Here is a 13544-nt window from a genome sequence, read left to right as displayed (position 1 = left end):
TCTTAGTACTTTCCTCTCACTTTACTGTCTCAGGATGGTAAAGTGAAACAGGTTGTCTATGTTGGCTATCATCAGTTCCATTGACAGGTAGCCAACTTTCAAGAAACAAATGTATTTTAAAGCAATAGCTGTTATTGATCCAGGTAAGAGCCTATGTGGTTTTGATTCCAAGTTAAGATGTAGTCCCATGTCTCATATAACCCGGGTGTTGAACACGACGTTACACCCGAATCAACTAACCAAATAATAGTAAACGTTATTTCTGGAATATAAAAATATTACATGTAATAAATGTCTACCTGAGTTTGCCCTTAGCACTCGTATTATTTAAATATTTAATTTCAACATGCTAATTATCTTCAAAACACTATGGCATCACCCTGCTATTCATCACCATAATCATAGGTATTCTGCCATTATTGGCAAGTCACTTGCCGCAACTGAGAAGCTTCCATGCTCCACGGTCTTCCGATATCTTCTTCGTCTTCAAGTACGATTTTTCGGTTTTGATACCGTCCATCAATTGTAGTCTTCTTTGCCCTCCCCTTCCTCTCTTTCCTGCCAATATACTCTTTAGCACGTCGCTCATGATACAATTCCTTCTTAGCAAATGTCTCAACCAGTTTCTCTTCCTCTTCTCAATAATATCTAAAATTGTTCTTTTCTTCCCAACCATTTCTAAAATCCTCTCATTCGTTTTCCGCTCGACCCAGCCAATTCATTTCATGCTTCTCAACACCTACATTTCGAAAGCTTCCATTCGCTTTTATACTCTGCCCAATACACGAAGCATTTTATGAGTCTTTTTCTCAACTCTTTATTTAAGGTCTTACAAAACAGACTTTTCTTCCTCCTGAAGGCTCCTTTTGCCATTCCTATCCTTGCTCTTATTTCAGGTTTGCACTTCATATCATCACTAATAATACTACCCAGGTATCGGAAACTAGTCACCTGTTCTATTTTTTCCCCTCCTACTTCTATCTGCTACTGGAAGAACTGACACAGTGGCGTAGGGAAGGGAGGGCCCAGAGGGGCCGCCCCCCCCCAAGAGGTCCGACAATGTACTTTGGTACTTTGACGTTTGTAATTTTTTATATATTTTTATTACTTTGACGTTTGTAATTTTTTATATATTTTTATGTTTATATATTTCTTTGTTTGTAATGTTTCTATATGTACCTATAACAACACTTGCCCCCCACCCCCCAAACACACATCCTGGCTACGCTACTGGACTGACTGGTAAGGTGTTTTTTAAATCAGCAACATGAATCCGATCATTTATTGCCAGTTTCCACGAAGAATACTTCAAACACATAATGAAAACAGAAGACAACAGACCCACAGCCCCATAAATCGATTATAGCTGGATTAATGTAGAACATGAATAGGATTTTTCTTTTTATATACGAACAAAACATAATAAAAGAAACAATAAACACTTCCATCGCGTTGTGTACTTTTAGAGAAGTTACTTTCAATGGACAAGTAAGATTCATTGACCGTCCAAAACATAACAACAACAATAACAACAATAAAAGATGTTTATAAGAGTTTCTACTAAATGATGATGATCACATATACTACCAAATGTTCAACTGTGCAACATGCAGAGGACATACAGCATAACATTGCTTCAATGCGACTAAATTCCAAGATAGACAGGTGAACGTGGACAGGTAACGCGTATCTTACGATAAAAAGCAGATTGACGACAATTTAAAGACATGGCCAAATTAACAGATTTCACTGTATTTCTAGGTAGGCAAAAAGCCCCCCTCCTTTTCAATCCTTATCGTATAGTAAGATTTTACGTTAAATGTCTTGAAGTATTATTTGTTGGATCGGTTCGGGAAGGAATTACAGGAAGATTTTTTTTTTTTTTTTTTTCCCCAAAGGACCCAAATTAACCAATACTAAAATACTATACGTCAATCTATGTACTTACCCTATGGGATGTCCTAGACTTACTGCGCCTCCGTGAACATTGACTTTACTCGGATCCAAACCCAGTTTCTTCATAATTGCTAATGAAACTACACTGAAGGCTTCATTGAATTCCCACAGCGTGATATCTTCTTTTTTAATCGAGAAATTTTTCAGCAGCTTAAGAAAAGAAAAGGATATGTAAATTCTCAAACGTCAAACGTGATCAAATTATTATACTTCAACACACGGAAACTTATTCTACTTTGGTATTTGTACGACTCTTTAATGAACATTTTAACTATTAAATTTGCCAATAAGGAGATCTTACTTCCAAGATATATTACTTTACAAGAAAATCAAATGTTTAAAATTTATTTTTTCCTTCAAGTTACTACAGTGAAACCTGTCTATGTTGGCCACCATCGGTTTCATCGAAAAGTGGCCAACTTACAGAAAATAAGTGTGATTTGTGTATTTTTAGAATAGGGTTTCTAGTATTACTTGATTGTAAAATTTTAGTAAGAAGTGGCACGACAGCTACTTATAAATAATGTATATAGAGTAATCATAAAAATATACAGTACTAGAAAATATTACTATAGTATGCAAGGGCGCCGATTTCTGTGTAAATTTGGGGGGGGCCCATTTGATGCAGAAGGTATATATATATGAAGATTTTAAGACAAATTGCACTCAAATTATACCAAATATTGTATACTCATAAATAAAATAGGGGTCACATGAGCTTTGAGGGGCCCGGGCCTCCTCGGTCCCCCCAGGATCAGCGCTTTTGATAGTATGTTTAATATATATGCATACCTTTCTCTTCCTGAAAACTAGTCTGGTACATTGGATTATTCGGATTGAAAATACAATAACACAAACAACCATGAAATAGAAGTGTATGTACGCAGTTTATTGAAACTGATATTATAGCACACTATTCATATAGAGTTATTCAAATTGAAAACAAGAAAAGCTAAGTTATAAATTGAGAAATTCATATGCAATTTATATGACTTCTTTTCAGTTGTTACTGAATGGTGGTTCATTCTAGACATATTTGCTTTATTCTTTTTGGCAGATATGCACATTCTAATATTGTAGATAACTACCTCTTGTTAATGAGCTAGAAGTGTTTCCGTCGGAGCAATAGATGTTTTGAGAAAATCTTGAGGGAATTGATATCTCAAAACCTCCGCTATCCTTTGACATGCAGTCAGGTGCCAATAAATGACAATTGAGCTTTAACCTTGAGAATTTTCCGGAATTACTAAAGCTTCCCACTAATGAAAGGAGCTGATATAGCTAATGGTTTTACCAAAACAGACAGGGTAAACAAATACTTACAACCATTTCCTGAATTCCTGTACGTGCTTTTTCTTATTCACATCTTCTTTCACCACCCTTTTATGAGGGTAGTGTTCTGGCCATTAACCTCCAAGAACAAATCGTGCGAATCTATGCTTCTTGTGTCCAGTCACAAATACAGAACATCTGCCTCTCATATGGGAATTCGAAAGAGTTAAGAAAAATAACAAAACTGTATTTTTCGTGGCCAAGATACGCAGGTAAATTTATCATTATCATCATAGGGTAAACATTGCTTCAGTGTGTCCAACTTCCAAGATAGACAGGTGGCCAACTTATAGAGTAGTAAGTAACGAATGTCTTATGGGAAAATGCAAGTTCAAGACGAACTAGGCCAAGATAAGCAGGTGGCCAAGTTGACAGGTTTCACTGTACTTTAACTCTATACTAAATATCACATACAAAACTAATTTCTCGCGATAAATAATTACAAGTATCTTTCCAGCAATAGTCAACATTTTTTGCCGATCACAACTGATCTGTACAATATGCTATGCTGCACATAACAACATACTTGTAGCACAAATTTCGGACACCATTCACGAATTCTTTGCAAATTCTCCATTACTTAAGTTTTTGGTACGTAGATTTTTTTTTCACTTTCAGCCATGGCCGCCTGCATTGTGAGGCAAAGGGGGGAAGGAGAAGCAACTACTTCCCCCCTGAATTTTCGAAATACGGCAACTTGTATAGGTATTGTGCTCATAGAAGTTTATTATTAAAATTAACATGTAAATAAATTACTAATTTTTCATGCTACATTGACAGTTTTCACTGATTATAGACACGAGAAATCTAAGTTTTAATTTCGCAGCGGGTTCAATTCGACATACGTATCAAAACATATTAGAAACAGAAAAACTCACAGAAAAAAATAGTAACAGTATTTAATATATTTGTGTTCGAATACTTTAAAGTCCTGACGGTGTTACTCCCGATCTAGTCCCACCCACTTGTTTACCCACGCTGAGTTAGAAGCACGTGTATCTAATGTTGTACTGCAATTTAGTACACATTCCTGAACTTCCCTAATCAGTTACAGCTGTCCGGCTTTAGGTTATTGGCGTGTGTGTGTGTATTCTGTAAGTTCTTGTGTTATTGTTATTTATTGGTTAGCTGAGTTACTCGTGCCGCCTTTTACCTTTCTACTACACTATTGGTATGCAGTTGAACAGCTGAGAAAATAATATGAGTATGGCTTTGTTTACTAGACGTGGCTACTGCAGAGAGATTTCAAAAACCTGAAGCCATCAGCAGCCAATGTCAGATGCGCTGTCTTCTGGTTTAGATGGTAGTGTTACGTGAATGGAGGACGGTTCATACACCAACGTACGAGAATAGTTGTTGTTTTACAATGAAGTATTATCTCCACACTTACACCTCAATGTATCTGTATGTTTACGACGACGCTTATGCAAAGCTTCCTTCCTCCCGGATAGGTTTTGCGTGCGTCCCTACTTTCAGCTAACTTCACATAATGGCTTAGCTCGCTTCCATATTTTCAGTAGTTACCCTTACACGCAGCATCCGAATTCATGAATTTTTATACACATGCTGAATATTATACATGTTAACTACCTTCAATTTACCAATGGTCCCATGTTCTAATGTTCAGTTTTGTGCTTCAAATAAGATAAATTTCTTGCTCTAATACACATAAAAACATTTGTTGCACCCACGTTTATTTAATCACAGGAAACAGGGTATTTACCTCACGCGAAATCCAACAGAACATAACTAACTAACTAACTCTATGGCCTATGGAACCCGGAGGTTCAATGCCCAGTTCACAAGAGCTCTCCGTTGACATGTGTCCTCAACCAACTGGATCCAGTTTCTACTTTGTATTCCTATTTCTGCGAAATTTATCTTAATATTTCCTTCCATCTGCGCCCTAGGTCTTCCTAACGGTCATTTCCCGATTGGATTTCCAGTAAAAACTTTGAAAGTGTTCCTACTTTCTTCCATTTTCGCTACATGAACTGGCCTCCTCAGCCTCCTAGACTTGTTGACCCTATCGATGTTTGGTAAACGGTATAAATTATGTAGTTCCTCGTTATTAAGTTTCCACCATTTTCCATTCCCGTTCCTCTTGAGTCTGAATATTCGTTTCAGGATTTCATTCTCAAATACTTTGTCTGCGTTCTTCCCTCAAAGTAATAGACCATGTTTCCCAACCATACAGCACAAGTGCATGAAAATATATCCGAAAATCAACTTAATTTTTCCTGAATTTCTGCGGTTTGCAGGGAAATAGCTTTAAATGAAGTACTTACATTTTCCACTGAGAAGGCAGGAGCTATTGGGAAGTCTATTGGGTCGGTCGCACTATCGTCAAAGGCAACTATCCTGGCCAATGGCGTAATATTTTGTGCTTTTACACTAGATCCACTCATTAGAACCAATGCTGCAGCGCCATCATTTAGGGTTGATGCATTTCCTGCTGTCACTGTTCCATCTTTCTGCAAAATGAATATATTACGCTTAACTCTGCTATTTTCTGACCTTATTATAAATGTTTCGTATCAATAACCAAGTTTTAATTAACTACTGATCTAAATAATGTTTCTTCCACTATGTAATTTATATTTCTTCCGGTATTTCAAATACCGTATTTGCGCGAATATAGACCGCACTTTTTCCCTAACTTTGACTTGAAAAATCATGATGCGACCCATAATTGAGATTTTCCTCCTCAGATCATAAACTGTCAATTTCAAACTGACATGTGCAAGTATCTTGTGGGTTGAAATGAATACCATTACAAGTTACTGCAGTTACCTTTGTAAAGCATCAAGGACTTATCATTATCATAAAGAAGGTCATATTCATGAGTCACCCTTTGTTATGCGGGAGTTAAAGAAGTAGAGAGAGAGAGATGCATCTCAAAGTACTGTCTAATTGAACTTTCTCGTAAATTTAGTACTCCGGCCTACATTCGAGATTTACTTTTCCTATAATCTCGTGTCAAAAGTTTAAGTGCGGCCTATATTCGCCCGCGGATTATATTCGCGCAAATACGGTATATGTTTGGGTATTTTTCATCAGAGCCATAAGGCTTAAGTAGTTTTTAATTATTTTTTAATGTATAAAAAATTAATCGTGGGGTCCCTGATTTGATCCTGGAAAAGTTTGTATTGGACAACATTGTGTCCGTGGGTTTTCTGAGGGTACTCCCGTTTCCTCCCACTTTCTCATTCTCTCAATTCTTCCATCATCACTCACTTGCCTAAATCATCCGTCTCCCTCAGTCTCACAGGCATGATCATGGGACGATAAACTGAAAGATTTCATTTCAAACTTTACTTAAATTCACTGTTTAACTAAACATTAGGCTGTAATTTAGTTTTGTTAGACTAGATAAGGCCAATCATCTAGTATCCACATTGTCATGTCATTTGTTTTCCGCACTCCAATCAGCATTAAGTACGGAAACTTGAAAAGACATGAAAAAACAAGGTTGGTATCGGGCTGAAAGTGTATAACAATATTTATTAATACTATTAGATGTATGTTTGTTACACCATAAAAAGAATTTTTCTACCTAAAGCATCCATGAAAGCGAACTCTTAAGTACAATTTTGGAGCAATGTCCTCCCATCATCAATAGCGTAGCAAAAGAATAGTCTAGGCAAGTTAAACTGAAAAAGAGGCGATCAGAGGAACAAATTCGGAACGAGATGATTTTTGATATACACGTTCGGAATAACATTAGAAACAATACTGACGAGTTCAATTGATGTCAATGGTGGGAAACCTGTGAAATCGCCGCCATCTTGAAAAAACTATTTTTGGTAATTTCTCCTTCACTATTTTGTTTTTTTGTGCTAAAACTATGCAAGATACGCAAATATCTTTCTTGAAGACCATTAAATTTCCAATAAATTGAATAAAATTGCAATTCTCTAAAGCAGTGGTTTCCAACAGGTGGTATGTGGAACCATAGAGGTCAGTGGACATTCACTACAGGACACGCAATTTATAATTGGGAAAAGTTTTATCTTAAACTAGCCTTCAACAAACATTATAATATCATTTTTAAAATTTCTAACCGTACTTTGTCCTATCATATTTAATTGATGACAGGACACATTGTTTGTGTTTTCTAGAATTGGAATTTCAATTACGATTTTTAGGATTTAGGTTTCTTACTATGATTGTAAAAATTTCTTATTAGACTATCAATTTATAATATAACAAAACAAAAAATCAAAGAACTACTAATTATATTCAACAAGATTTTGCTGAACTTTGAATATTGGCAACAGATGGAAGTGCGTTTTTCTTGTAGAAGCGTTCAAAACAAAGAAACAGAACGTTTTTCGTTTGCAAATGCAACAGGGAATCTTAGCTAAAATAATAATTTGTTTTAGCTTGTTTACTGGGTTTATACTAAGTCCAATTTGTTTTCACGTTTTGCTAAAGAAAGTTTTGGCAAGAATTTTCATAATGTCACTTACAAGCGTAACTCAAGATTTTTGAAAATTTCCGTTGTAAATAAACACACCAAGATAAATGACACTGTACTACCAACAACTTCAACTGTGCTGTACCAACGAGTAATAAGATCAGTAAAGGACAAAAATAATAAAAGAAGAGAAATCTTTAAGTTATACGTCCCACGGTTATGCCGGTTACACTAAAGGAGACGGTGATGATGAGAAATGAATGGAATGGTGAAATGAAAAAAGTGGGAGGAAACGGGAGAACCCCGAGAAAACCCACGAGCACGGTGTTTGTCCACCACAAAAAGGACAAAAATGAATTGTCATCCTTCTTCCAATAAGAGTTGGCACCAATAGCATTATCATTGTTTGATGAAGGTGGAATGAAAGACCCACAAATCTTTCTACTCTCTTTTCAAACCAACTGAGGATCTACCGCTGGAGAACTGTTAATATGTAATTGATGGAGGTCATCTGCTGCACAAAGTGGTTTGACTTATCCAAACCATATATGAAAATATATACAAAACATAAGAAATTACGTGATCAAGCACGTCGGCTATAGCTCAGTAGTAGTGTTTGATGAGTATGAATCCAATTCAGCACTAACAAAAAATGTCGAAAGACAGAGACGATCCTTGAACATAATTGCCCTGTCATAGTTTTTGAAGAAAACATGAATTCAACGATTAAACAAAGTAAGTTTTGTTAAACCTGGCGAATAAGTCTCGTTCTATTCAGCAACTCACAAAAGAACTCCAAGGCAAAGGAATTACTTTCATTCAAGCAAATGATGATGCAGACAGGCTTATCGTGCAAACAGCTATCAAACTGGCTAGCAGCATCAATAATAAGCCTGTAGTTTTAGTAGGATAAGATGTTGACCTACTGACTCTGCTGACATCGCTTTCACCCGATGGGATAAGTATTTACATTTTGAAGCCAGGACGAGGCAAAGTTTCTGATAAAATGTTTTCTTCTGTTGATGCGGAACACTGTTTTTAAGAATATCAAAGATCAATTCTGTTTTTTTATGCAGTAAGTGTCTGTAACACCATCATCTTTGTTCATGCAAGGAAAGAAGAAAATCTTCCGAATTCTGAGAACTAACCCTGAACTTCAAAATGCAGTTTCAGTTTTCAATTATTCATCAGCACAAATATCGACATTACTGGGTGAGGGAAAAAAATTCTTCTTCGAGTCTACGACGCTACAGAGCCAGACACTTCTTTAAATACCTTTAGATACACTAAATTCTGTCGTTTCTAAAACCAAAACTGAAGTTAACTTGGCTAGACTTCCCCCAACAACAGAGGCTGCCCAACAACACCTATTTAGAGTGTTTCATCAAGTGCATCTACGCAAAGAGTTACCAACACAAAAATGGGGTTGGCAGAAAGAAGATGTAACTTCTTTGGTTTCAGTCACTACGCTTAAACCACCCGCTCTCAAATACCTCTTGAAGCTAAGAGCATGTAAATGTCATAAGAATTGCTATTTAGGTTGCAGATACATAAATGCTGGTCTTCTATGTTCTATTATATGCTATCACTGTAGAGGATTGAGATGTCACAACCCGCCACCTACTATGTCAAATGAAGATGAGATCATAGGTGATGAAGTTAAAGAACAACTCTTTAGTGATGAAGATTAAAACGTAATAGAACCTGAAAATGTAAAGCTACGCTCTTCTGGTAGCAGCGTTTCAAAAGTCACAAACAGAATGGCTGATGAAATATTGAAAACAAGAGAGGATTGCGAACATCCAGGACATTCAGATAAAGATATAATGGAATATAAGTAAGGAATGTTACATGAAGTTAACCTTCCTGAGTTCGATACATACAACTCATTAAGAATGGTGAGGAAATTATTTTAAATTTATCTCACAATTTTGAAGATTGAGTAAATATATAACGTAATACTCTCTTAGTAAATATGTTTTGAAGATTATATAAAAATATAAAATAAAAAAACAAGAAAAAAGAAAAAAACTAAGTGGTTTCGGAAAAGGAAAATAGAAACGGGTTGTTTTAGAGCAATTATTCCCAACAACTTTTGGGTACTTTATTTATTGCCATCATGAATGAGACCCCCCAAAAAACCTAAATTCTAAAAATCGTAATTGAAATTCCAATTCTAGAAAATACACACAGAATGTGTCCTGTTACCAATTAAATATGATAGGACAAAGTACAGTTAGAAATTTTATAAATGATATTATAATGTTTGTTGAAGGCTAGTTAAAGATAGAACTTTTCCCAATTATTAATTGTGTGTCCTGTAGTGAATGTCCATTGACCTCTACGGTTCCGCAGACTACCTGTTGGAAACCACTGCTTTAGAGAATTGATATTTTCTTCAATTTATTGGAAATTTAATGGTCTACAAGAAAGATATTTGCGTATCTTGCATAGTTTTAGCACAAAAAACAAAATAGTGAAGGAGAAATAACCAAAAATAGTTTTTTTTCAAGATGATGACGATGTCCTAGGTTTCCTACCATCGACATCAATTGAACTCTCCATTATTGTTTATAATACTATTCCGAACGTGTATACCAAAAATCAGCTTAATCCGAATTTGTTCCACTGATAATGCTAATTTGCCTAGGCTAGAAAACTTACTGTTACATAAATAACATGACGTATGAATTTCTCTCCTTGCCCTTCCTGTGGACTGATCAAGATGGAATAGACTTAAAAAATATTAGTAAGCTTTCCTAGCGAAAAATATTCCGCAATTAATGCAGGAGTTTCCTTTCACCGGATGCTTCAGGTAGGAGATTTATTTTTATGGTTTAAGAGCGATAACAAGTTTGGTTACAACAATTGAAAAATGAAATATTTACAGGATAGACGGGAATTAATTCCCTATTGAAAATTGATTATAACTTTTAAAATACTTAACCAATTTTCATTAAAAAAAAAAAAAAAAAGTTCCTTTCAATGGTAGAAGTTATTACATCATATCTCATCTATGTTATTGTAAGTATCAATGATGGACCATGACATAACGTCTAACCATGTGTAAATAGGCTCAGCTAGCATCCCGGTACGAAGTATGGTAGTCCGTGCTATAAGTACAGAGATGGTGGCGAAGTGTGAAAGGACCTTGTGTTTCGGTAGATGCACAGACCATACAGAATTACCATTATAAGTTAATGGACGGAGGTTCTGAGACATATAATAGAAGATGCGGTCGCCCCTCAACATCCGCGATAGAGGAAAATGTGCAAGTATTTCAGGAAATGTCCATTCGAAGTCCTCAGAAATCACAGACAGGCATCTGACGAAAGTATCCAGGTGGGACAATTACAACGACCTAATCTTTGAGCAAGATAGGACTTCGCCTCATTTTGCACATCCTGTCTGTGTGTGGCTAGATATTCATTTTCCAGGACGCTGGTTGGTACGTCGTGGCTACATTGAATGGACAGCAAGGAGTTCTGACCTAGTGCCCAGCAACTTCTTCCTCTAGGGTGGGAGGATTCGCCAAGTTCTTACAAACGTACTGCTGGAGAGTATCTGCAGAAGTCTGTCGCAAACATTTTACGAAAACTGGTGGATAACGGTGGTATTTATAGGGAATATTAGTAATGCATAACAATTCTACTATTGTAAAGAACAAAATGATTTTTGTTCCATGAAAATTGATTAAGTATTGAACAAGTTATAAACAATTTCCAATAGGAAGTTAATTTACGCCCACCTTGTAGACTTGCAAAGAATTTTGCAGGTAAGCAGACCATAAATAGCAGTAAAGATGAAATAAAGATGAAACAGCCAGTGTCGGACTGGAGCTCGGCTGGAAGAGCAGTTTATAGCAGTTGGAAGATGTAGGAGTCATTTTCTACATCCCATAAAATACGGGATCATCTCTTTCTCCGAGTTCTGTCCCGGTATCCCAAAAATATTTTCCAGAACGCTAAAATGCCCCGTGTTTTGTTTATGGAATACAAACTACTGGGTTAATAGTTGTTTATGAGGTCAGTCAACAAAAAAATAACATGATAGCTCATTGTTTCTTCTACAATCATTTAATTTCTATTACTTTCATGTGATGAACAGACAATACAGACAATAATTATTTTAGTTCAACAAATTTAGCGTTTAGTTGTAATAGCAACATAAATAACCGAAATATTCATTTTACGTTAAAAATCCTTAAATATGTATAGTATTTACATATACAATATGCAAAATGTGTAATTATCCTAGCCCTACTGATAACTTAAATTCAATTACCGTACTTTTTAAATTGGAAATATCTGTATGACATTAAATACTTTTGGCACGAAGTTGTAGATCATTCGAAAGAGAATATATTGTTCTACCTAAATATATGTTTTGTTGTTACTAAGATACATTTTTTTGTTATTTACAGTTCATTAACATAGAATGTCAAGTTGAGAAAAATGAGCATTTTTGACACCTCCATCTTTTTGCCTTTAATCAAGGTTCTAAGGCCGCAGAAGCTACTCGCAACATTTGTGCTGTGTATGGAGCGTGTGCTATAGCTGAAAGAAACGCCCATGATTGGTATGCAAAGTTCAAAAAAGGAAATTTTGACCTCAAAGACGCCCCTCGTTCTGGCCGTCCAGTTGAGTTCGATGAAGAGCGGTTGAACCATCTTTTGCATGAAAATCCGCGTCAAACAACAAGGGAACTGGCAGAGACAATGGATTGCTCCCACACTACTGTAGAGAAGCATCTTCACTCGATGGGCAAAGTTCAGAAGTGTGGAACATGGGTGCCTGACACTAAAAACGGCGGGAACTTAGTTGCCAACCCAATAGAAAAGGAGCCCATTCTGTTTGCTTTATTGTAAATTCAGGCTATAATGATCATGAGGAATTACGAATATGCCATGTTTTCTAAATGTTAATTCTGTTGTACACCGAAGTAACCTTTCGGGAAGGAGCCCGTAAGGTATTGGGGGTCTTATGGACATAGTAAGATCCACAGTTATCTTTCTGATGTCTGTGGGAATATTCAGTGACGTACATCTGATGTAGGTCCGAATTTACTATGAAAATAACCAAATCTACTATGAAAAAGAAGAGTAAAACAGGAGACTACAAAGGAAAGACAAGACGTTAAATGGAAACATCAACAGAGGAAGAATCGAACTTCATTAGTATTAAAAGTATGATTGAATTTTATTAGAATTTCTTCCGTCATTGTAGTGAGTGAGACAGGCTCAGCGTGCAGAATAATTAGTTTATAATAATAATAATAATAAAAAAAGTTCCTGACTTCGTTTAATGTTCCTTTAATCTAGAGCACGCTCCCACTTCGAACTTTAAAAATGTTTTTCAAATTTCTATCCTGTAAAGAGAACGTTCCCAAAATGCACTTTATGATTTCATCATGTCTTTCACCACAGCCATTTATTAGCAATATACAGACGAGGCAAAATTCAGGGCACAGACTCGTTTAGCAATATTTAGAATATATACATCCTATTATGCAAAAATAAACTACTACGCAGAATTTTCATAATCTTGGAAAAACTGAGTATAAAGTTTGATGTCCATCAGCTAAAATAAAATATTTTTTACGAAGAGGTGTTGAATCTTTTCTGCTCATTTCGTTTTTGCGTAACGTTCTAACGCATATCAAGAACTAAGCCCTCTTTCACATGCAGTAACTGACTTATACAATCAAGTTGCACTACTGCTTGCGAAGCATTGCTTTAAATTAGAGCTTTCGTACGGAACAACTGTAGTTGCTTTAACTAAACAGTTGCTGTCACCATCTGCTCTAACGCAACCGCCCCGATCAACTTTTACTGTCC

At 35.9% G+C, this 13544-nt stretch overlaps 1 protein-coding gene across 4 annotated transcripts in view; it reads right to left on the bottom strand.

The window, feature by feature from the left end:
- Positions 1-13544, bottom strand: part of Acat1 (Acetyl-CoA acetyltransferase 1) — a 78689-nt gene that overhangs the window by 19724 nt on the left and 45421 nt on the right. For all 4 annotated transcript variants that reach the window (XM_081729616.1, XM_081729617.1, XM_081729618.1 and 1 more), the window contains exons 7-8: positions 5577-5762; positions 1949-2106 (exon numbers count right to left, since the gene is read on the bottom strand). In XM_081729616.1, coding sequence (XP_081585742.1) covers positions 1949-2106; positions 5577-5762 — 344 coding nt within the window. The remainder of the gene's footprint in view (positions 1-1948; positions 2107-5576; positions 5763-13544) is intronic.

The sequence above is a fragment of the Thermobia domestica genome, chromosome 1, assembly GCF_964235325.1.
Source record: "Thermobia domestica chromosome 1, izTheDome1.hap1.1, whole genome shotgun sequence".
Lineage (NCBI taxonomy): Eukaryota > Metazoa > Arthropoda > Insecta > Zygentoma > Lepismatidae > Thermobia > Thermobia domestica.
Note: the sequence above shows the minus strand (reverse complement) of the source record. Positions and strands in the feature narration are given on the sequence as shown.